This window comes from Schistocerca gregaria, chromosome 5, assembly GCF_023897955.1.
Source record: "Schistocerca gregaria isolate iqSchGreg1 chromosome 5, iqSchGreg1.2, whole genome shotgun sequence".
NCBI classification, from domain to species: domain Eukaryota; kingdom Metazoa; phylum Arthropoda; class Insecta; order Orthoptera; family Acrididae; genus Schistocerca; species Schistocerca gregaria.
The window spans coordinates 292213710-292240284 of record NC_064924.1 but is presented as its reverse complement, the minus strand read 5'-3'; the positions used below and the strand labels follow the sequence as shown (position 1 = coordinate 292240284).

At 45.4% G+C, this 26575-nt stretch overlaps 2 protein-coding genes across 13 annotated transcripts in view; both read right to left on the bottom strand.

The window, feature by feature from the left end:
- Nucleotides 1-26575, bottom strand: part of LOC126271885 (dystroglycan 1) — a 960129-nt gene that overhangs the window by 871706 nt on the left and 61848 nt on the right. The window lies entirely within an intron of this gene.
- On the bottom strand, nucleotides 24566-24979 carry LOC126273322 (uncharacterized). The gene has a single exon (XM_049976868.1). The coding sequence runs from the start codon at nucleotides 24977-24979 to the stop codon at nucleotides 24566-24568; it is 414 nt and encodes a 137-aa protein (XP_049832825.1).

The window sequence follows — 26575 nt, the reverse complement described above, 5'->3', positions numbered from 1 at the left end:
CGCGTCTCGATCCCTGAGTCAACAGACGGGGACGTTTGCAAGACAACAACCATCTGCACGAACAGTTGGACGACGTTTACAGCAGCATGGACTATCAGCTCGAAGACCATGGCTGCGGTTACCCTCGACGCTGCATCACAGACAGGAGCGCCTGCGATGGTGTACTCAACGACGAACCTGGCTGCACGAAAGGCAAAACGTCACTTTTTCGGATGAATCTAGGTTCTCTTCACAGCAACATGATGGTCGCATCCGTGATTGGCGACATCGCGGTGAACGCACATTGGAAGCGCGTATTCGTCATCGCTATAGCGGCGTATCACCCGGCGTGATGGTATGGGGTTGTATTGGTTACACGTCTCGGTCACCTCTTGTTCGCACTGATAGCACTTTGAACGTTACTTTGGACTTTACATTTCAGATGCGTTACGACCCGTGGCTCTACCCTTCATTCGATCCCTGCGAAACCCTACATTTCAGCAGGGTAATGCACGACCGCATGTGGCGTGTCCTGTACGGGCCGTTCTGGATACAGAATATGTTCGACTGCTGCCCGGGCCAGCACATTCTCCAGATCTCTCACCAATTGAAAACGTTTGGTCAATTTTGGCCGAGCAACTGGCTCGTCACAATACGCCAGTGATTAATCTTGATGAACTGTGGTATCGTGTGGAAGCTGCTTGGGCAGCTGTACCTGTACACTCCATGCAAGCTCTGTTTGACTCAATGCCCAGGCATATCAAGGCCGTTATACGCGCAAAGGTGGTTGTCTGGGTACTGATTTCTCAGAATCTATGCACCCAAATTTCGTGAAAATGTAATCACATGTCAGTTCTAGTATAACATATTTGTCCAGCGAATACCCGTTTATTATCTGCATTTCTTCTTGGTGTAGCAATTTTAATGGCCACTAGTATAGAAAAAAAAAACCTACTTCCCGGCAAAAAGTGTTGCATTATTCATCTAACGTCCCTAGTATTTGCACGGTATACTTATTATACGCTGCTGTGTGTGAATGCCAGAGCACGTCCTGTACCAGTGTTTGGCGAGCATCCTGAGACGGCGGTGGAAGGCAGTGTTGGCAGACACAGCGGAGCTTCCGCGAGAAGATCCGCAGCTCGGCATTAGGGAGCGTCGCGTTTGGCGAGAGCCGCCTTATACGCGATAAGGCGTAAAGCGGCTGCCGGCGGCAGTCGCAGGCAGCGCTGATAATTTCATTAGAGCCGTAGCCCGCTAAACGCCTCCCGTTTAGCTGGTGGCCGCGTGGATATGGAGCCCGGCCGCGCAGACGAGGGCCTCCAGCCAGCGGTACACGGGAGGCGCTGACTCTCGCCGCTGACAATGCGCGCTCTGAATATCACACAGCAGCTGTCTGTGGCCTAGAAACCCTGTTTCTGGCACCGTTTCCACCTTACTCAAGTTGTTTTATATGTAGAGAACTGTGATCAGCAATAGACGACAGTGAGTAAAAATCATAGAGAAAAGAAAACTTAAAAAGTATAGGTTGCATTAGATAAAATATACTTTCTGCTCCACAGATCCACAGTGAAGAGATCCAAAAATGGCTCTGAGCACGATGGCACTTAACATCTGAGGTCATCAGTCCCCTAGAACTTAGAACTACTTAAACCTAACTAACGCAACGACATCACACACATCCATGCCAAAAGGAGGATTCGAACCTGCCACCGTAGCGGTCGCGCCGTTCCAGACTGTCTGTAGCGCCTAGCGCCTGAAGAAATCCTCTATTTTGTTTTATTTGTTTATATTTCTATTTATTTATGACCATCAACCTTCTGACTAGATTGGTGTGGCCCGCCACGAATTTCATTCCCATAACCCTTTCATCTCGGAGTAGCACTTGTAACTTATGTCCTCAGTTATTTGCTGGATGTATCCCAATCTCCCTCTCACTCTACAGTTTTTGCCCTCTACACCTCCCTCTAGTACCTTGGAAGTTATTGCTTGATGTCTTAACAGGTTTCCTGTCATCCAGTCGCTTCTTCTTGTCAGTGTTCTCTATATATTCTTTTCCTCGTCAGTTCTGATGAGAACATCTTCATTCCTTATCTTACCAGTCTACCTAATTTTCAACATTCGTCTGTAGCACTATATGTCAAATGCTTCGATTCTCTTCCGTTCGCCGGCCGGTGTGGGCGGGCGATTGAAGGCGCTTCAGTCTGGGACCGCGCGACCGCTACGGTCGCAGGTTCGAATCCCGCCTCGAGCATGGATGTGTGTGATGTCCTTAGATAAGTTAAGTACTTCTAAGTTCTATGGGACTGATGACCTCAGATGTGAAGTCCCATAGTGCTCAGAGCCGTTTGAACCATTTGAACAGTCTAATGAGCACAGAATATGCAAGCCGTGCCAGGTAATGCTCACGTTGCCGTGGCTGGACGAGTGATTACTGCCGAGTTCCCGCGTAAGGGTGGCACTAAAGAGCTCTTTTGCGTGCCCCCCTGGGCAACAGAGAACACTGTCTACTGTCCGCGATATTATGTGTCGTTTGCCGACTCGCAATGGCCTCAGTCATGCTTAGTACACCCTCCCAGTGCACCGCGTGCATTGCAGTGACACAGTGTTCTTCAGCGCACTCTTCTCCATTGATATCACCAGGAGGCCGGCTCGTGAAGCAGCACAGCCCACTTCGCTTTTGCTACACTACTGACCATTAAAATTGCTACACCAAGAAGAAATGCAGATGATAAACGGGTATTCATTGGACAAATATATTATACTAGAACTGACATGTTATTACATTTACACGCAATTTGGGTGCTTAGATCATGAGAAATCAGTACCCAGAACAACCACCTCTGGCAGTAATAACGGCCTTGATACGCCTGGGCACTGAGTCAAACAGAGCTTCGATGGCGTATACAGGTACAGCTGCCCATGCAGCTTCAACACGATGCCACAGTAGAGACTGGCGTATTGTGACCAGCCAGTTGCTCAGGCACCATTGACCAGACGTTTTCAGTTGGTGAGAGATCTGGAGAATGTGCTGGCCCGGGCAGCAGTCGAACATATTCTGTATCCAGAAAGGCCCGTACAGGACCTGCAATATGCGGTCGTGCATTATCCTGGTGAAATGTAGGGTTTCGCAGGGATCGAATGAAGGGTAGAACCACGGGTCGTAACACATCTGAAATGTAACGTCCACTGTTGAAAGTAACGTCAATGCGAACGAGAGATGACCGAAGTGGCACCCCATACCATCACGCCGGGTCACACGGCAGTATGGCGGTGACGAATATACGCTTCCAATGTGCGTTCACCATGATGTCGCCAAACACGGATGCGACCGTTATGATGCTGTAAGCAGAGTCTGGATTCATCCGAAAAGATGACGTTTTGCCATTCGTGCACCCAGGTTCGTCGTCGAGTACACCATCCCAGGCGCTCCTGTCTATGATGCAGCGTCAAGGGTAACCGCAGCCATGGTCTCCGAGCTGATAGTCCATGCTGCTACAGACGTCGTCGAACTGTTCGTGCAGGTGGTTGTTGTTTTGAAAACGTCCCCATCTGTTGACTCAGTGGTCGAGACGTGGCTGCAAGATCCGTTACGGCCATGCGGATAAGATGCCTGTCATCTCGACTGCTAGTGATACGAGGCCGTTGGGATCCAGCACGGCGCACCGTATTACCCTCCTGAACCCACAGATTCCATATTCCGCTAACAGTCTTTGGATCTCGACCAACGCGAGCAGCAATGCCGCGATACGATAAACCGCAATCGCGTTAGGCTACAATGCGACCTATAATAAAGTAGGAAAAGTGATGGTACGCATTTCTCCTCCTTACACGAGGCATCACAACAAAGTTTCATCAGGCGTCGGTCAACTGCTGTTTGTGTATGAGAAATCGGTTGTAAACTTTCCTCATCTCAGCACGTTGTAGGTGTCGCCACCGGCGCCAACCTTGTGTGAATGCTCTGAACAGGTAATCATTTACATATCACAGCATCTTCTTCCAGTCGGTTAAATTTCGCGTCTGTAGCACGTCATCTTCGTGGTGTAGCAATCTTAATGGTCAGTAGTGTAGGTGTCAATTGCAGGGCGGGTGCACCTAGCGGTGTTGTCGACGCTTCAGTTCGCTATGCTCAGCCTACACTGGGTGTGCTGCCACCTGCCGTCTGGCCCAGGTCAGCCAAAGTGCGTCCAGGTAGTGAGGTCCGGTGTTCCGTCCAGAGGAAGAGTCGGCCGCGCACCTCTTCGTTCAGGGCGGCCACCGCGCTAATCGGCTCACGTGGACTCCGCATTCACAGGAACCGGTAAATGCCGCATTCCAATGACGTGACGACAGCGCCGCTGGCGTTGGCCATCCGTCTGCAGCCTCGCCGTGTAATATCACGTCTAGACTTACAGAAATATGCCACCAGATAGATCGTACAAACTAGACAACTCCGTACTTTTGAGGACTAAAAGCGAGAAAACAGAAAGTTAATTAATCCTATGAACTAATCAAACAATATAATGAATTGCTCCGGAAACATTACAATTGGGCATTAAAATGGATCTTGTCTAAGCACCGTATGCGGTGTAACAATATAATGTTCCCAGTAGCTTTAAATAGGGAGAAAACCTTAAAGGAGCCTATTTACTGCGATGTGGTATAAAATTAGTTTCATCACGATTTTATAAAAGAGAAGTTTAAATCTTATTTTAAAAATTTCTCGGGTATTAAGCCGTGTCTTCAGGCGTTCTTGAACGCCTGAAGATGGCAAGAAGTCGGCTCGCCGAAATATCACGCCTTTTGGAGGACCCCACTCGGCTGAATACCCGAGAAATTTTCAAGATTTCTGTACGCCGGGAAAACCTCAGATCAGAAATCTAACTTGTTTATTGCTGTTTGCATTCATGGCCTCACACAATCAACGATCACCCAGACTAAATACTGCTATCTACACATATAACACAACAAATTCTGGCTAGTACCAACTACTTAATTACGTACTCAGACACGTAACACACTTATAGCACGACACAGAACACATGCTACCTACTCACAACTACTTCATGACGTATACAGATACATACAACACCCATAGTGCCACATAGGACACCTACTAGAATACTCTCTGGCCAGAACTAAACCACCTGTTATTGTTCTCTAACCATGGATTTTGCTCCCTTATTCCTTACGATGGCTCTATGCTTCTTGGTGGTCATCGAGATGCTCGTAGATTCACGTCAAGATAGTGAATGAACGACAGAAATATGGCAGCATTATTTAAAACATTTATTTTAAGAGGAATAACATCTTGTCATTAAGTACACATATTTTCTTTAGGTGTATCAAAACATGTGGCGCGTGGTTGAAATGATCTCAGCGACAAATCTGAAGTGTACAGTGAGAACTATTTACGTGTGCAACAACGAGGATGCAGTGGGAATGCATTTACATCGGTTGGACGAATATTATGAAAATAAACACTCGAAACCGACGTTTCACGTAAGTCATATGCAACGAAAATGTGTAACGCAACCATCTGTGTCTGGCGTGTTTATAATTATGTTTTATTTATATTTTAGGACAATTAATCTATAAAAACATACCAAATGTCATAAAGAAAGCGTGTAAACCGTCTGATGATGAATCACAACGATTTGAAACCGGTAACGGTTTCCTTTGAATAAAGGAACTCAAAGTAAATTGGTGGCTGGTTGCTGTCCTAACACCATCAACATTTGTCTAGAAACCATGTAATCTGAATAAATGCTTTACGAAGCGATCGTCTCATTTTGAAGTTGTTACTTCTGCTATCTTTTTAACCTCACGTTTTAAACTCACTTTTTTTCTTGAAATCTACTTCTAATAATTTCAGTTGTTAGTAAGTTCTTGATTAGTTTGTAGTCCATGTAAGACTATACTCTCTAATTCCCACTTGAATATGATTCGTATAGCTCTCCTCATCAGATTCCTGCTTCCTAAGGTTGAGCTAAGCGTCCCTATGACCTTCCGGCCGTTACTAGTTATTTTATTTATATCCAGTATTTAATATTTTATTTGGAGCAAAAAAAGTCGTACGATGGTACAGCTGAGATCGCCTTTCTCAGCAACGTTACAAGCGATAAGTAACGATCGTTCTGCGTGACTTATTCCACAATCCCAACACAGTTCGCGCCAGGAAATACTACCGGTGGGTTCGTTGCATTTGTCTAGCAGACCTGCCCCGCGATCAGTAGTGCTTAACTTTCGCCGCTGCCGATTGAGAATAATGCAAGCAGAGAGCAGTATTCGGTCGGGGAAGGGCTGGCTGAGTTTGAAACTGCTCCGGCAGTTGTGAGCAGAACAGCCGCCAGGTCCAAGGCCCACCCCATTGTGAGTGGATTTCACCGGGAGTTGACAAAGACGACGGGCCACAAAGCCGCTTGCCTCCTGCCTCAACTCGCGAGGAACACGGCGCCACGGAGGAGCAGTTTTGGAAAAGGGGGAAGGGTGGGGGCCTGGAGGTGCTGCGAGTCCTGGAAATACCGCCAAATACCTCCACCCACACTGTACGTCGACCTGACGTCTCTAGTAGTAAACGGTGAAAGTGAGCCTACGAGGGCCCGACGCCTTAAAATGATTCGCAATATACAAGAGGTGACGAAAAATATGGAATCACAACACATTATATGGCCAATATGGTGTAAGAAAACAGCTTCCAGTCGTCTCAGAACGGATAAATACAAGTCCTACAAGATTTTCATGTAAATCTTCTCCCATTCTTCCTGCAAAACTGTGGCAAGTTCAGCTAACGATAATCCAGGTGGAAATCGAGCAAGCACCATTCTCTCCGAAGTAGACCGGAAAGACTAAATAATATTGCGATATGGTGACTGACTGGCCAGCGCAGATACGACAACATATCCTCCTCCACTATGGCTGCAGTACATTAGGACTTTGATTTTATGAAACAAATCTGATGATGGTAATTAAAGACCGAAACCGGTAATCTGTTAAACAAATAAGATTGTGACCATAGACGTAAATTAAAGGAAACTTATTACATATACGAGTCACAGTGTTTTTTGGCGACGATGTCGCAGCTTGCGATATATCCTCGTGCTCACAAGGACCTTGGTGCTCACGAAACTAGTCCCCGACGGTTCAAGCTGTGTTATCAAGGGCCCTGTTATCCTGAAACACGGCGTCATTATTGGAGAATAAACACTTTACCATGGAATTAAAGTTAAAGCAATTACAGAACTCGGCCACAAAAATTTAATTGAAATTTTCACTCTACAGCGGAGTGTGCGCTGATATGAAACTTCCTGGCAGATTAAAACTGTGTGCCGGACCGAGACTCGAACTCGGTACATTTGCCTTTCGCGGGCAAGTGCTCTACCAACTTTTTTTTTTTTTTTAATCGCATTTTGTTCACTTTTGTTGGTTGCGTCTGCTCGGGGCGGACATCGTAAGACATCCGTTTAAGTTCGTTGTTGATCCATTAACTCAGTTTTTTATTACAGAGTGTAGCTAAACCCTCTGACCGAACACGCTGAGCTACCTTGCCGGCTAGCCAACTGATCTACCCAAGCATGATGCAAGCCCCGTCCTCACAGCTTTGCTTCTGCCAGTACCTCGTCTCCTACCTTCCAAACTTTACAGAAGCTCTCCTGCGAACCTTGTAATATCCTTTCTTTCAGGAGTGCAGTTCTGTAATAACTTCCACATATTGATTGGCGACTCCATGGAGTGTTCTGTGCACCACGACCAAATAGTGGATAGAATTGGAAGGAGACTCAGTATTGGCCGTATTTTTTTGTTTTATTATCCGAAAAATCGATTTTCGGTCACTTACTGACCATCCTCAGTGCTGTAATATACAATTACAATTGGTAGGCGCTGGTATCAACAAACTTAGACGATCACATAAACTGATCAATTGAACTGACATACCCAGCCATTTGCTCAGGGACTATAGTTTATGTGGTGAATCTCGGTAGGTTTTTTTTTTTCACTTTGACAAAAATTGCCAGTGGTGAAAGAAGTGATGACTGACCTAGCGTCGATCCCGAGACATCAGCCGTCCTAGTCTGGCACTTTGACACTAACCTACCATGACTTACAGAGATACGGATGCTTAGTTTTGTCCCAGTCACGTTTCAAGCAGTCCTTGTCCAAGCCTATTAACTAGGCCTTCAAAGACACAGAACAGAACAAACTGCCTTCTCTCTCTCTCTCTCTCTCTCTCACTCTCACTCTCACTCTCACTCTCTCTCTCACACACACCCTCCCTCCCTTCCTGTCTCTTACGACGTCGCAGGGCGCTCCAAGCTCCAACCATTTTTTTTATTGTTGCCATAAAACTGGGACGTGCAGCGTACGACCTTTTGCTTCCGAGAATGAAGCCAGATGGGCCTTTCAGCCACTAAAATGAGAACGCTATCAGGATATGTCTGCGGCGTTTTTGCTACGGCAGACGGTCTCATTGTCGGCGACAGTTCTCGCTACCGTCTTTCAAGATGCTGATTTGGTTTTGTTCTCAAGCCATTTCCCACTCTACTCCCCTAGAACTGCACTGCACATCTTTGTTCTTCGAGCCAATAAACTCACCGTCATGTAGGAAGGGAGTCCCATATATGTTATAAATGCGTGTTTATGTCTCTTACACCTTCACGCTGAAAAGGCTGGACGGATTTTGATGAACTTTGGAATGGAGATAGCCTACACCCTGAATTAACACATAGGCTACCCTTTATTACGGAAAAGAAATCACTGTTCCACGGGGGACAAGCAACGCCACTAAAAGTCATTCATAAAAGTCAACTAACATCAAAAAATGGTTCAAATGGCTGTGAGCACTATGGGACTTAACATCTGAGGTCATCAGTTCCCGAGAACTTAGAACTACTTAAACCTAACTACTTAAACCTAAGGACATCACACACATCCATGCCCGGGGTAGAATTCGAACCTGCGAGCGTAGCGGTCGCGCGGCTCCAGACTAAAGCGCCTAGAACCGCCCCTAGAACCGCCCGGCCACTCCGGTCGGCTTAACTATCATCCCAGTTCAAACGCTCGCAGTTCCCTTGGAAACTGGCCTTCTCAATCACTTTAAATAAGAGTGAAGGACAAACGTTAAAAGTGGTAGGCACTCATCTGGGCACACAGTGATTTTTGCACAGACTGCTGTACCTCCGCTGCCCGCATGTATCGAGATTAGAAATCTCTACATCCCACGCACAGAGCATGAAGTCTCGGAACGTTTTTTACAGACACATATTACAGTAAAACTGTGGCACTCAATACGCACTTACGATCTTAAAAAAAAAAAATAGTTCAAATGGCTCTGAGCAATATGGGACTCAACTGCTGTGGTCATTAGTCCCCTAGAACTTAGAACTACTTAAACCTAACTAACCTAAGAACGTCACACACATCCATACCCGAGGCAGGATTCGAACCTGCGACCGTAGCAGTCGCACGGTTCCGGACTGCGCGCGTAGAACCGCGAGACCACCGCGGCCGGCTCTTACGATCTTCTTTTCCGTGCTAAGCATATCGGAAACAGTAGTGAAATTCCTTTTTCTGGCACATTTCGTAATTCGCCAGTAGCTCGATTTTTTTCCCTTTAGTAAACTACTGAGTTGTGAGCGACATGTATTCTGAAAGCTTCTCCTATCGTCTCAAGATCTGCTGTTTCTTTCGATGTTGCGTGTTTCGCTGGGCCGCAAGTGGCTCGCCTCAATACCTCCAAGTAATAACTTTCGTGAAGGTGCATGAATTTCGACATTAACACTTTTTTTATATAACTGTTTAACAACCGGCCGCGGTGGTCTCGCGGTTCTAGGCGCGCAGTCCGGAACCGTGGGACTGCTACGGTCGCAGGTTCGAATCCTGCGTCGTGCATGGATGTGTGTCATGTCCTTAGGTTAGTTAGGTTTAAGTAATTCTAAGTTCTAGGGGACTGATGACCACAGCAGTTGAGTCCCATAGTGCTCAAAGTCATTTTTTTTTTTTTTTTAACCGCATGTAACACCGCCTGGCGGCGCGGGATTAGCCGAGCGCTCTTAGGCGCTGCAGTCATGGACTGTGCGGCTGGTCCCGGCGGAGCTTCGAGTCCTCGGTAATGATGTGTGTGTTTGTCCTTATGATAACTTAGGTTAAGCAGTATGTAAGCTCAGGGACTGATGACTTTAGCAGTTAAGTCCCATAAGATTTTTAAAAAAACCTGGAATCTCATTGGCGGGAATATAATTGTCTTCAGTAAACAGTCCCGCTTGCCATAGAGTGCCGATAACCAGCGAAGACATCTGGAGACCCCCAGGAGGACGGTCGGATGCCAATCTGACTGTACCCCGATATACGGCCCAATAAACACAAGTTATGGTCTGGGGTACCACTTCATGTGATAGCAGGACCCCTTTCGTTTTCATCCGCGGCGTTCTTGCAGACGATAGTCTACGCCCCTTTTTGTTGTCCATAATGGCAAGCTATCCTAGGCTTACAAGCCATACTAGGCCGACATTTTAGCTAGATAATGCTTGCTGCACGCGGCAAGAGTTTTTACTACTGGTCTTCGTGATTGCCAAACACTACCGTGGCCACCAAGGTCTCCGGATCTCTCCCAATTGGGAATGTTTGGTGCATTAGGTGCAAGGCTCTCCAACCAGCTCGAGAATTTGACGATATAACGCGCCAATTGGACAGAAGTTGGCACATCACTCAGAAAGACATCCAGCAACTCAGCCAATGAGAAGCCGAATAAATGATTGCGTAATGTCCAGAGGTGGATCAACGTGTTACTGACTTGCTCTGTTCGCGGAGCTCTTTCCCTGGAATATTTCATCGAATTATTCTAAAATAAGAATCATTTGTTTTTCACCGCCTGTACATCAAATCTACCGATTTACCTGCCATTCGGGTAATTTCTTCACGGTGTGCTTAAATTTTTTAAAAAAAAAAGTCTTACAGGGCATCTCAACTCTCCCAGTTCATTCCCAATAAGACACACGTCGTGCTATATGGTCTGTTATATTTTGCCTTTTCCCCCTCCCAACTCCCCGTTTTTTCATGACTTCTCTCTCTTTCATCAGCAGGTATTCCATGTATGATGAAGAGGTGATTTTCAAGATGGGGAGTTATCTAAACAACCAAAATGCAGAGCTCTACAACCAAGGCCCGCACCAAGTCCGAACATCGTTGGGAAAAATGTATCGCATTACGGAGTGAATGATGATGATGAGTTCCATAGTCCGTAACATAGCGCAGGGGACGATGGGGGTGTCACGCACCGCCGTACTAGGCAATGTCCTAGTGGAGGTGGTTTGTGCCATTGTCTTCCTCCGACCGTAATGGGGATGAACGATGATGATGAAGACAACCCAACAACACCCAGTCATCTCGAGGCAGGCCCGGAATCGAACCCGGGACCTCGTGCTCGAGAAGCTAGAACACTACCGCGAGACCACGATCTGAGGACGCGGAGAGAATATCTACGGAAAAACTAAGACTACCGCCAGTGGTCAGAGCCCCTGACCGTCATACGGAACACCTAGGTTCAAATGGCTCTGAGCACTATGGGACTTAACATCTGAGGTCATTAGTCACCTAGAACTTACAACTACTTAAACCTAACTAACCTAAGGACATCACACACAGCCATGCCCGAGGCAGGATTCGAACTTTCGACCGTAGCGGTAGCGAGGTTCCAGACTGAAGCGCCTAGAACCGCTCGGCCTCACCGGCAGGCCACCTAGGTTTCGATTCGTGGTATTGCCAGGGATACTTCCTTGTTGGGAGCATTGGGCGGGATGCACTCAGCCTCGTGAGGCCAACTGAGGAGTTACTTGAGTGACAAGTAGCGGCTATAAGCCACGGAAAAGTGACAACTACCGGGAATGCGGTGTCCTGATCGCACGGCCACTCCATTCCTCATCCAGTGCCGCTACTAACACAAGATGACACGGTGGTCGGTCGGTACCGATGGGCTTGCCAGGACCTGTGGGTGGAGTTTTATATATTCAGGGTGTAACCGGTATAAGTGCAGATATTTCTATTGGTGACTGAGGACTGCGTACTGAAGAACATTACATCAATACTTGTGTCATAAATAGAGACTTATGTTTTTAGGCTGTTCAGTATTTCCAAGTACAAGTATCAAGAGCAAACCATTACTGCTAATTTTCCCCTGAGCAGCAGGTCAGGAACTGAAGTGAGGACAAAATGGTTCAAATGGCTCTGAGCACTATGGGACTCAACTTCTGAGGTCATTAGTCACCTAGAACTTAGAACTAGTTAAACCTAACTAACTTAATGACATCACACACATCCATGCCCAAGGCAGGATTCGAACCTGCGACCGTAGTGGTCTCGTGGTTCCAGACTGCAGCGTCTAGAACCGCACGGCCACTTCGGCCGGCGAAGTGAGTACATGTCGACGCAGAACATGTGAGATGCACACACCACTCTGTGAAGAAGTCGCAGGCCATTACGTTTATGGCGTGTTTGTTGGAAGACCTTTCGACGCACAGAAAAAACATCCAACACACTGACGTTTGTACAAATTAAGGAACGATATATAAAAATATCTGCACTTACACCTGTTGCACCCTGCATATATCACCAGATTTCATCGTCGCTGGCACGTTTTTCTAATGTGATAATTTAACGCTTATGACCACCCGCATAGACTACAAAACATACGCTCAACTGTCCCTGCTATGCAACCTGTAAAATTTCTACGTGTTCCTTATAATTTCGCTGCCAAATCACTGCACCGAACTAAAGGTAGCACAGTGGCAACACACAAGATTCTCATACGGGACGACAGTGGTTCCAACCTAGGTCCAGCCACGTAGATTTGGGTGTCAGTTGGTTTCTCTAAATTGCTTAAGGTAATCGCCACGACGGTTCCTTCGAAAACGACACGGCCAATTTCCTTCCCCAACCCCAGCTACAGATCCGTCTGTGATGAATTTTTAGTCAACTAGACGTTAACACCTAATCTTCTATCCTTGTTCCAAATAACCCTGACATGCCCTTAACAACAGTTCACGGATTTTAGTTGCAGCTTACCTGATGTCGTGATAGAACAAGAAACTGGAGTCGATATGGCTGACTTAGGCGATCCAGTGTTTCAATTTGAAAGTACTCTGGATGACTTGAGATCAAATAACGCAGAAGGGATAAATAATATTCATCTGAATTTTTTCAGTCACTGGGGGAAGTGGCAACCAAACAACTATTCAAGCTGGCGTGTAGAATCTCCGAAACTGCAACGTACCATTAGACTTCCTGAAAAAATCATCCACGCAAATGTAAGATGGTAATGGCAGATAAGAGCGAAAAGTATCGCACAATCAGTTTAACAGCTCATGCATCCAAGCTGCTGAAAAAGTAAATATAAAAGAATGGAAAAGGAACTGGGGGTCTCTTAGGTGACGATCAGTTTGGCCACAGGAAAGGTAAAGGCACCAGAGAGGCAGTTCTGACATTACAGCTGATAATGGAAGCAAGGCTGGATTAAAATCAAGACACGTCCATAGAATTCGTCGAGCAAGGAAAACCCTTCGACAATGTAGAATACTACAAGGTGTTCGAATTTCTGAGAAAAATAGGGGTAAGACAAGTAATACACAATATGTACAAGAATCAAGAGGGAATAATAAGAACAGAAGACCAAGAGCGCAGTGCTCGAATTAGAAAGAAATGTAGTCTTTTACCCCTACTGTTCAATCTGTACATCAAACAAGCGATGACGGAAATAAAGCTCATGAGTGCGATTGAAATTCAGTGTGAAAGGAAATCAATATGATTCGCTGATGACATTGAATCATCATTGAAAGTGAACAAGAATTATGAGTACAGAAAATGGATTGAGAGTGAAGCGGAAAAAGACAAAGGTAATGGGATATAACAGAAATGAGAATAGCGAGGAAGTTTACATCAAAATTGGTGATCTCGAAGTAGAAAAAGTTAAGAAATTCTGCTACCTTAGAAACAACAGAACCTATGACGAACGAAACAAGAACAACATAAAAAAACAAGACCAGCATAGGCAAAGAGGGCACTCCCGGCCAAGACAAGCCTGCTGGTGTCAAAAATAGGCGTTAATTTGAGAAATAAATTCCTGGGAATATACTTTTGGAGCACAGCATTGTATGACAGAGAGGCATCGACAGTGGGAAAACCGGAACCGACGAGCATCGAACCGTTTGAGATGTGGTTCAACAGAAGAGTGTTGAGAATTAGGTAGACTGACCCAGTAAAGAATGTGGAGGTTCTTCGAAGAATAGGTGAAGAAAGGAACATAGGGAGAACTCTGACAAGAAGAAGGGATGGGATGATACGACATGTGCTACGATATCAGGGAGCTGTAGAGGGTGAAAACTGTAGGGGAAGACAGACATTTGAATGCATCCAGCAAATAACTGAGGATGTATGGTGCAAATACTGCTCTGAGATGAAGAGTTTAGCGCATGATAGGGATTCCTGGCGGATCGTATCAAACCAGTTAGGAGATAAAGTATCAGCGCGGCAATTTATAGGCATTCAAAAAGATCTAGATTACCGCATTATTTTCAGTTTCCGATAAACGCTTCGAGAGTTTGAAGTTATCTTTTCTGCAAAGGAATCGGTTGAGCTCATCGATTGTCTTACAAAATTCTCAAAACTATCTGGCTTTCATTACAGAACGAAATGTTGTAACGTTATTCAAAAGTTGTGCTGTGAAATGTTGGAAATATATCAATCTGAATGCAAATCTGATTTTATTACAGAATTTAATTTAGGTTTAAATTTGTTGCTTTAGTCTGTTTTAGGAATTATCTTATTCCAGTTTAGTAATGCCTATGTGAGAAATGTCGAGTTGCACTGTGGTTAGGAGTCCACATTTAATTTTAAGTCACCATACAACAAAATCAGTCCGTCAGTTACAGGGAGGCAAGAAAATACCATCTAAAGGATGTAAAGTTTTGTGGTATTTTCACAATGAAAGAAAAGTCTAGATCGCACTTTACTTGTCCAGATCAACCAGAAATTACGTATTTCGGCAGAAGGTCTTAACCAGATTCACGAACAATGATATAATTAATACAGAATATAACGAAAAATTTTATTGTGAATCATATCACTTAGAAGAGCCAACTGGTGGGATTATTCTGTATGAAATGTAACGATACATTATGTAGTGATCCTTTCTTTCTCCTTGAATCTGCCGAAACAGGTTATTCGTACTTGATGTCGACAACTAAAGTGCAATCTACGAGATGGATCTTTCGTTGAATAACTGCCCCACTATCGCAGACAACATTAAGAACTTCATCTTTTACGTTCACTGTCGTTACAAAATAAGGATTCTGCTCGAGAATAAATTTTGGTGTCTATCAATGGCAAAATGAAACCAACGTTATCACAAAGTATAAGGAGGATCGGGAATTTCTAGCTCATTATTTAGGTCATGTCGGCGCCTATTATGTAGCCACAAATGACGTGCTAGAGAAAGAACTGTTGTAGGTGGAAATCTCTCCTCTTTAGATTATCAAGTCGTCGGTGTATTACCGAGAGCTGACAGCATTTCGTCACGCCATCTTCCTATGCTGCGCAGAAGCAGCAGAGTATTCCAGGAACGTGATCGATAAGACAGAAGAGTTTGCATGCTTCCTCCTAGAACAGCTCTACACTTCATTTCCATGCAGTCCACACAGACGAGACCAGTCCACTACTTCCTCATCTATCAATTAATCATTTCTTTCCTACGAAGTACCGAGGAAGGTGCTCAGCAACACGGAGAACAATGCCAAAATATTTAAAAAGAAAAATGTCGTAAATTTTTGAGTGATGTTGGAAAAAATTAAATCACAAACACATTATGGACCTAGCGTGTTTTCAGAAAAGTTCTGTGCACTTCTGCTTCCACTTCCTGGTTCTTATATTGGTAAAAGTAAATGGTTACTAACAGATGGGATATTAATAGAGTTAAATTTGGTAAACAAAAAAATGGCTCTGAGCACTATGGGACTCAACTGCTGTGGTCATCAGTCCCCTAGAACTTAGAACTACTTAAACCCAGCCAACCTAAGGACATCACACACATTCATGCCCGAGGCAGGATTCGAACCTGCGAACGTAACAGTCGCACGGTTCCGGACTGCGCGCCTAGAACCGCGAGACCACCGCGGCCGGCTAAATTTGGTAAACAGTACTTAGTGGAAACTTAAGCACACAGTAGACTCACAGGTCAATGTAATTATGACACTGTGCTCCAGCCACAGGTGCGTTTTCTCAGAGGCTCTTGGAACAAGAGGACATTTAGGGAATGGAATGGCATACCCGTTCCTCCACATTAAATCCCTTCGGGCACAAGCGAAATGCTTTTGGTAGATGTGCTGCAGTACTTCCGCAAACACCAACGACCATCCATCAGTTTTCAACCACGCTGGTAGAAGAATGGAACGCCCTACCACAAGAATCCATTACCAATCGCCGGGTGGGGTATCCGCGATGTCTTAGGCACGTTGCCAGGGTCCGCGTGTCTCCCCCCCACGGAGGTTCAAGTCCTTGCTCGGGCATGGATGTGTATATCCTCCTTAGCGTCAAAGTTAGATTAAGTAGTGTGTAAGTATAGGGGCCGATGACCTTAGCAGTTTGGTCCCATAGCAACGTACCACAAAATTTAAAAAAATTGAAAGAAAATCATTAGCAATCTTTTGGCCAGCGTAGGAACACGTTCCCAGAGCATACATTGTCATCTGTGGTGATAACAGACACTACCTGCCTTTTTTAACTCCCAGGGGATCAGTATTAATCGCAGTGACTTCAGTGTAATTATTGTCTTTCAATGAGCATTTCTGTCCTGTCCCCATGAACCATGGACCTTGCCGTTTGTGGAGCCTGCAAAACATGTCATTCCTGCAGAGAGATGGCAACATTTTCAGTAGTTGCAGGGATAACAGCATGGGTGATTGACTGATATGCGCTGGCCGGAGTGGCCGTGCGGTTCTAGGCGCTACAGTCTGGAGCCGGGTGACCGCTACGGTTGCAGGTTCGAATCCTGCCTCAGGCGTGGATATGTGTGATATCGTCAGGTTAGTTAGGTTTAATTAGTTCTAAGCTCTAGGCGACTGATGACCTCAGAAGTTAAGTCGCATAGTGCTCAGAGCCATGTAACGACAATCAAATCGGCGTTTATGTGCTGGTGTGTGAACAGTAGAAGGCAAGAGGAAACTGAATCTGTAATTTTTCGCAAGGGCATGCAGCAATACTGTATGGTTGAATGATGATGGCGACCTCTTGGGTAAAGCATTCCAGAGGTAAAACAGTCCCCCATTCGGATCTCTGGGCAGGGACAACGCAGGTGCATGTTGTCATCGCAGCGCGAAGTGGCCGCGTGGTTTGAGATTCCATGTCACGGATTGCGCAGCCTCTCCCGCCGGGGGTTTGAGTCCTCTCTTGGGCATGGGTGTCTGCGTTGTTGTTAGCGTAAGTTAGTTTAAGTAGTGTGTAAGTCTAGGGACCGGTGACCTCAGCAGTTTGGTCCCTTAGTAATTCACACACATTTGAACATTTTGTTGTTGTCATCAGCTAACAAGCTTTGCATACTTCCACTCTCTGATGCCATACGGACTAATATTTCGGGGTAACGCAACACTTAGGCAAAAAGTATTCACTGCTCATAAGAAAGTGGTTAGAATAATGCGTGGAGCTCATAATTTCACATCTTGTAGGCATCTCTTTAAAAGGTTGGGAATTCTTACAACAGCCTCACAGTACACTTACACAGTAATGAAATTTGTTCTCAGCAACATGGATCAGTTTAAAATCAACAGCGACAATCGTGATTATAATACCAGAAGAAAAAAATTACTCTCTCCCCTACTTAACCTATCTTTGGCACAGAAAAGGGTAAAATATGCTGCTGTAAAACTTCGACAAATTGCTAGATGAAGTAAAATGTCTGACAGACAGCTGTAACAGCTTTAAAAATAAGTTGAAATCATATCTCCTTGAGAACTCCCTCTATACCATACATTAATTCTTGAATAGGAAATAAAGATATAATATATGTATTTTGTGTCATTTAAGGACATCGGCTAGGTAAGAAATTTATTTATTTATTTATTTTTAAGTTTTTTTTTTTAGAGACTTCATTCATGTGTGCATTTCTTATGCACTTGACACGTTCCACGTCTTAACGGTTACCATGAGATTGATCAATCCGGGGAAATTACTGTAACCGGTTTCCATAACACTTGTTTTGGTCATCAGTCTTTTGACTCGTTCCATAGATAGAAAATAAACACCTTGCAGCTCATTTGGTTGAGTGTATTGCTGGTTCATTTATTATAACAGTAGGTAATATTCATGAGACGACTGAAAATTTATTAAATCCTTTGCTGTCGGTACTTATATTATCTAATTTATTTGCTATTCTTTAGACGTAACTACTGGCCCAAACAGGGTATATTTGTTACTATTTTCATGTCGATTACTTGACAGCATAATTTTTATCCCTATTGCAGATATAAAACTGGAAAATATATAACAAGAAGTTTTGGATTTACAGTCCCACGAAGAGACCGTAAGCTCGGATTGTGGAAGGATGAGGAACGAAATCGGTTATGCTATTTCAAACGGCCCAGCCTTGGCATTTGTCTTGAGTGATCTAGGGAAATCACGGAAAACCTAAATCTGGTTCTTCTTCGCTATTGTGAAGCATATCTCTTCTACCGCAAGCTCTTTTCAATTACGAACGACCTACAAAATGCAGCAAACAAGCGAACAAACACTCGTGTTACTCAGTTATTGTCCATAGATACAACATGCACTCGAACATCTGTTAGTGTTAGTACCGCAAACTGTACCATGGAGTAAATGAAAAGCAACAGTTTGCTTTTGCCCTACAATATTACTTTTATTGTTAACCGGTTTTCGGCTTACTAGGCCATCTTCACACATTTACTATTATCACCAAAGAAGTTAAATGTTAGCAAACAACATTGGAAGAGAAGTAACACATCTAGACTGAAGTAGAAACATACAGTAAGTAACATCTTTGCAATAAAAAAGTAAAAACTGAACAGTACATAAATAACAACGGAGTAGACAGGAAAACTTTTAGCACAAAATAGGATTAGCATGCCTACATTAATAAACAAAACTAATAAAACAAAATGGAATTAGTACTAGACAAGGCTGCATCAGGAGGTATGAAACATGGAGAGCGATACACAACCAATTAAAGGGACAGTTATCAACGTAACTACAGAATACATAAGGAACTTAAGCAATATCATAAGATAAACAGAAATAAATAAATGTAGGAAAATGGAGGTGTTGGAGGGAATCTACAGTTTGAGAATGTGGTGGTACTGTATTTTAACATTAACATTATAATCAAAGCAGTGGTTGTGTAACAATTTTCATTACATAATTGAGCAAAGTAAAATATGAACAGTAATTGATGAGACAACTACAAGGGGTGTTAAACACGGACAGTAATACAATTACCAGTTAAAAGAAAGCTTTTACTATTGATACTACAGTCTATGTGGAATACAAAGACAACTTCAACAAAACAAACAACTTAATGAATACAGGAAAATGAGAATACGTTGGAAGAGAGAGTGTGGGAAGTAATGAACAACAAAGATGATTATATGAAGTTTAGGAGAGGGGAAGTGTTGAGCTGTGTCTGGTAATTTAGGATGAGATCTGGACTGTGAGCGAGATGTTTGTTAATTTCCAGGGCTTCCAGTAGGTTCAGTTTATGGCCTTTGTTGAGTACACGTGACACTGGCTGGTAGTTGTGACCCTCACTCAGCACATGTTCAGCAAATACAGAGTCTGAATTCTGCAACCCCCAGCTGCGTTCATGTTCAGCCAGCCTAGTGGATATGTCTCTGCCTGACTGACCAATGTAAAATTTGTCACAATCAGAACAGAACTTCTCGTCCAATGTTGTTTGCTAATATTTAACTGCTTTGGTGATAATACTCAGTAAATGTCTGAAGATGGCCTAGTAAGCCGAAAACCGGTTAACGATAAAAGTAATTTTGTAGAACAAAAGCAAACTGGTGCTTTTCTTTTATTATAATGTTGTTCTACAAAGACCCGACGGAAGATTCTGCTAATATGTACACTGTAGCTTTAATTTTGCACTTCCCAGCATAATGGAAGCCAATTATTTCACACAAGAAGTGGCAGACATGATCTGTTACGGTCTGGCACTTGGGAGCAACAGCCACGCTCGTGTCCTGTATGCTGAAAAATATCCGAAACGCAGTGTACCACCGGCACAGTCATTCAGTCGTCTTTTGAGCGACTAGCGGATTCTGGCTGAGGCATTTCCAACAACCGCGAATCGTTGCAGGTCCCGCATCATTCCCACTCCTGTTGTGGAGAAGCGAGTATTGGCACGAGTCGAAGAATGTCCTGGAACTGGTGTACGTCGAATTCCAGCATCTGTCGTAGATACTCGTCCTCTAGTCTGGGCTGTCCAGCACGAACAGTTGCTGTATCCGTATCACGTGTAGAATGTTCAAGCCCTTGTGCCGTAAGATCAACAGCTCTGCCAAACTGATTTGCAAAGATGTGGTGATGATCCACTTTCACAACGAAGATACCGTTCGCAGACGAGGCTGATTTCATGGAGGTGGGATCGCCACTTCTGATAACGAACATGTGTGGACTGATGCAAATCCACATGCAGTTGGAGGCCATCAGCACCGATTTTCAGTTAATGGAGTTCTTGGCGATATTCTTCCTGAGTGGTTAGATTTCCAGAGGGCGACAGCACTGCTTTCCGTCACTATCATTTCGTGCTCTAAGAACAAAGAAAACCGCCACGTAGACAATTCATACATCCACTCTCCAACACTTCTCCAGAAGAGCGACAGATTACACTCTTCATTTGTCTCAGTCGCGGGCACACTGCACGAGAAGTGCTCAACGAGAACATATTTCACCTCGGTCGGCATTTATCAAGGAATATCTCTGCTGCAACACGCGTTTCCGCGAGCTGACAGCTAGGGGCAAGGAGAAACCTGCGTAGAGTGCGTGGATAAATTAAATACGACGGCACGAACTGGCGGCGCAGATGGTTTCTGACACCACGATGCAGAGTTACACGCTGGCAATAGGTCTTCTGTAAGCAGTATACGAAGACATCAGCGTGGCGTTTCAGGGGAAAGACAAAAGGCAAATGTGCAGCTGCAGTCGCCTGTCTACTGCATATACAGGGTGAAGAAAATACACGACTGGCCATTAAAATTGCTGCACCACGACGATGACGTGCTACAGACACGAAATTTAACCTACAGGAAGAAGATGATGTGATATGCAAACGATTAGCTTTTCTGAACATTCACACAAGGTTGGTGCCGGTGGCGACACCTACAACGTGCTGACATGAGGAAAGTTTCAAACCGACTTCTCATACACAAACAGCAGTTGGCCGGTGTTGCCTGGTGAAACGTTGTTGTGATGTCTCGGAGAAATGCGTACTATCACGTTTCCAACTTTGATGGAGGTCGGGTCGTAGCCCATCGAGATGGTGGTGTATCGTATTGCGACATCGCTTCTCGCGTTGGTCGAGATCCACTGAGTGTTAGCAGAATATGGAATCGGTGGGTTCAGGAGGGTAATACGGAACGCCGTGCTGGATCCCAACGGCCTCGTATCACTAGCAGTTGAGATGACAGGCATCTTAACCGCATGGCTGTAACGGATCGTGCACCCACGTCTCGATCCTTGAGTCAACAGATGGGGACGTTTGTAAGACAACAACCATCTGCATGAACAGTACGACGCCGTTTGCAGAAGCATGGACAATCAGCTCGGAGACCATGGCTGCGGTTACCCTTGACGCTGCATCACAGACAGGAGCGCCTGCGGTGGTGCACTCAACGACGAACCTGGATGCACGAATGGGAAAACGTAATTTTTTCGGATGAATCCAGGTTCTGTTTACAGCATCATGATGGTCGCATCGGTTTTTGGCGACGTCGTGGTGACCGCACATTAGGAGTTTGTATTCATCATCGCAATACTGGCGTATCACCCGGCGTGATGGTATGAGGTGCCATTGATTTCGCGTCTCGGCCACCTCTTGTTCGCACTGACGGCACGGTACATTTCATATGTGTTACGACCCGTGGCTCTACCATTCATTCGATCCCTGTGAAACCCTACATTTCAGGAGGATAATGCACGACCGCATGTTGCAGTTCCTGTACGGGCCTTTGTGGATACAGAAAATGTTCGACTGTTGCACTGGCCAGGACATTCTGCAGATATCTCACCAATTGAAAACGTCTGGTCAATAGTGGCCGAGCAACTGGCTCGTCACAATACGCCAGTCACTACTCTTGATTAACTGTGGTATCGTGTTGATGCTGCATGGGCAGCTGCACCTGTACACGCCATGCAAGCTCTGAAACTTGCAGAATCCATCCAAGCTCATGTTTGACTCAATGCCCAGGCGTATAAAGCCCGTTATTACGGCCAGAGGTGGTTGTTCTGGGTACTGATTTCTCAGGATCTATGCACCCAAACTGCGTGACAATGAAAATCAGATGTCAGATCTAGTATAATATATTTGTCTAATGAATACCTGTTTATCATCTGCATTTCTTCTTGGTGTAGCAATTTGAATGGCCATTAGTGTATGCCGCACCTGACAATCGGCACTCGACTCCTCATCACAGTTCAAGATAAAAGTGTATTTAGTAAAACCAGGTCCCGCCAATAAGTTTAACAGAAACTCGATTTACGAAATGGGGCTCTGGAAACGCTGTAACTACGTGCAGTGTGGCCAAGAACAGGTATGATGATCTCTGTGCGGTGCCGTTGCTGTCCCGTTAGCTCAGTGAGGTTAGGCAATTCTGTTGGGGAAATGATATGCAGATTCGCAGAAGTTCGAGTCGCCTTCACGCCAAACATTTTTTTTTCCAGTTACAGCATCAAATTGTATCCAATTCAAGACTTCACAATGTGGTTCTCGTGTATTTCTTGCTGTTACTGTTACCTTTATTCAAACATTAAGATGTAACATGAACTTCTTACAGACGTAAACGACCACTTCGTTTCGTCCGTGACACAAGTATAGTGAATAGAAAGTAATAGTGGAAACAGTAACATCGTCTGTATCCATTAAGGTACCAAAAACACAATAGACTGCACATTGCTGCGCATTTCTGTACATTTGATATCGAGTCTTATCTTCACGGAGCTGGTAAGTACACATATGAGCAATGTTAACTTAGACAAAGTGTTCAAGGTCATGTACACCCATGGGTGGAGTGCTATAAATTTTTTTCCTTTAAGTGTCCCCACAAATAATATGTAGTGGAATAAGGTCCGGGGAACGTGGAGGCCAGAACATTGAACCTCCATGGCCAAGCTACGTCCCTAGAAATGCTGGCACCATTGTTCTAAAACCACAGCAGTCGCCGAACACCAAGTGCAACATTTTCTAGTTTGTCAGGCGAAGTATTGCAAAGAAACGTACGAGATACGCGGGAATTCAACTTGTCCGGGGCCCAAAAGCAGTCCTTCGATGATTCCAGCGCACAGGTTCATGCCAAAGTGTGCCTGAAAGCCACTTTCATGGTTGACATGTGGGTTGTGTTCCGACCAATAATGTTTGTTGTGGAGGTTGAAAATACCTTCATGAGTGAAGCTAGATTCATCAGTTTGCATCACGCTATTTATAAAATGTTCGTCATTATTCCGATGCCGTACGTTGTTGACTCCACGTCGCTTCCTGCGCTGCGTTCATCATGGTGGTTCAAAATGGTTCAAATTGCTCTGAGCACTATTGAACTTAACATCTATGGTCATCAGTCCCCTAGAACTTAGAACTACTTAAACCAAACTAACCTAAGGACATCACACAACACCCAGTCATCACGAGGCAGAGAAAATCCCTGACCCCGCCGGGAATCGAACCCGGGAACCCGGGCGTGGGAAGCGAGAACACTATCGCACGACCACGAGCTGCAGACCTACCATGGTGGCCTTGTCCCGTTGTTGAGGTTGGAATGAATCTGGTTTGTGTCGTGGAGTTGTATTCTTAATTGGCTGTGCCTGGGAGTGGTTCCGCATGCCAGAGTAGGTGCTGGAAACTAGCACCTGTGGCAAGCCACCTCCTTATGCACCTCTGATACGCTGCTGCCATTCCCAGTGTTCCGATGCTGTACGTTGCCTCCACATTGCTTCTGGCGACATGCTCTGGAGGGGTGTAGAATCTGGTCCTTTGGTGCAAGCCAGCTAGGAAGCTGTCACACGTTGTCCTTTGTAGATCTTTCTCTGAAGCCATTGGCCGCACCACACAAACGGACTGTTTACTGCCTCTAATGGCTGAAATTCCTCTACCGCTTTGCCCCTCTGCCAGGCCTTGAGCCATGAGCCCAAAGGCCTGTTAGGGTAGGTCAGTCTGCGAGTATGGAGTGTACGCTGATCTACCTTTGACCTTCAAGCTCAGGGATGAACCTCTATGCACATTTTTGGAACGCACTCTAATGCTACCAACACAGCTTCTCTAGCAGCGTTTGTTCCTTGGAGAAGTTGCTTGTGTTGCCACACCTCTGCTGGAATGCTGTGACCAGTCTGGGCCTTTTAGAGGTAAAGCTTATGGCGGCGTATACTGGCATAGTGAAGGTCCAGCTTGCAGCGGCGTGTACTGGACCAGTGGAGGTCCAGCTTGCAGCGGCGCGTACTGGACCAGTGGAGGTCCAGGTTGAAGTGGCAGGTATGGGTCTGGCGGAGGTCCAAGTTTCCCTGGCAGGTATATGCCATGCAAAGCTCGAGGTTTACCTGATGGGTACGTGCCATGCAAAGCTCCAGGTTTACCCAGCGGGTCCGCGCCACGCAAAGCTCCAGGTTTCCCTGGCGGGTACGCGCCATGCAAAGCTCCAGGTTTACTCAGCAGGTACGTGCCTTGCAAAGCTCCAGGTTTACTCGGCTGGTACATGCCATGCAAAGCTCCATGTTTACTCAGCAGGTACGTGCCTTGCAAAGCTCTAGGTTTACTCGGCTGGTACATGCCATGTAAAGCTCCAGCTGTACACGGCAGGTATGCGCCATGCAAAGCTCCATGTTCCCCTAGCTTGGCGCATACTTGTCAGGGAAACATGGAGCTTCGCATGGCGTGAACTTAATGGGGAAACCTGAAGCTTTGCATGGTGCGTACTCACTGGGAAAACCTGGAGCTTCACATGGCGCATACTCGCCAAGAAACCTGGAGCTTTGCATGGTGCATACTCGCTAGGGAAACTTGGAGCTTCGCATGGCACGTTCTCGCTGGGGAAACCTGGACCTTCGCATGGCGCGTACTCGCCGGGGAAACTTTTAGCTTCACATGGTGCGTAGTCGCCGGGTAACCTGGACCTTCGCGTGGCGCATTCTCGCCGGGGAAACCTGGAGCTCGCATGGTGCGTACTCGCAAGGGAAACCTGGAGCTTTGCATGTCGCGTACCCACTGGGGAAACCTGTATCTCCGCCAGAACCATACCTGCCACTGAAATCTGGGTCTCCAATGGGCCAGTACACACTGCCGCAAGCTGGACCTCCACTTGGCCAGTACAAACTGCTGCAAGGTGGACCTCCATTGGGCCAGTAAGCACCACCGACAGCTGGACCTCCACAAGGCCCAGAGTGGCCACAGCATTCCAGCAGAGGTGTGGCAACACAAGAGCGACTCCTCCAGGGAACAAACGCTGCTGGAGATGTAGTGTAGGGAGCATCAGTCTCAAAGATGTGGGTAGAGGTTCGTCACTGAAGTTTAAGTTCAAGGATAGAACAGCCACGCCCCATACTCGCAGACTGAATGGCCGTGACAGCACTTCGAGCCCATGGCTCAATGTCTCGCATAGGGACAAAGCGGTAGAGGACTTCCAGCCGTTAGAGACAGTCCACAGGCCATCAGGTCAGATTCCATTAGTGTGGTGCGGCCAGTGGCTACAGAGCGTGGACTTGATAGCAACCTGCAAGGAACTACCTCGACAACTTGGGGAAAAGACTTATCTGTAGGAGAGCTTGTAATAGAGAAGCAAATTAACACTTTAGGAAAACAGAACAAAGTTAACAATTAGATAAAGAGAGATGCAGAAACACAGTTAAACATATGAACACAGTATTTAAAATAAAAACAGTTCAGCAATAAACTGAACAGATGTGAAACTCAAGATAGCAATGAAAATTGTGAAAAACGGTCTTCCGATACAGGATCAGTTATGCCAAACTTCCGATTCGGCAATGTAATCCTTCGGCCTGGAAGAGTAACACCATAACAAACAGGGGCAGACCAGCAGTCATAGCATGAATCAGTTCTAGGAAGTAAAGCCATAATGACTACAAACAGTGTACAACCTGAAGTGAAAAACCTGCTGCTCTAGAAATGTAGGCGGCTGCAGAGTAAGATCGCTGAAGAAACTGACTATAGTAAACAAACAATTGCAGCACAAACTGATACAAGACGGAACCCAAATCACTATCAATGTCTGCTGATGCGGCTTATACTTACAAATAATAAATAGTAATCGGCGTTTATAACTGGAGGTTCGGCGTATCGCAAAACGAACGATGGAAACAAATAAATAATCTGATGCCTCTGGGTTGTCAAATATTCACGAATTTAATA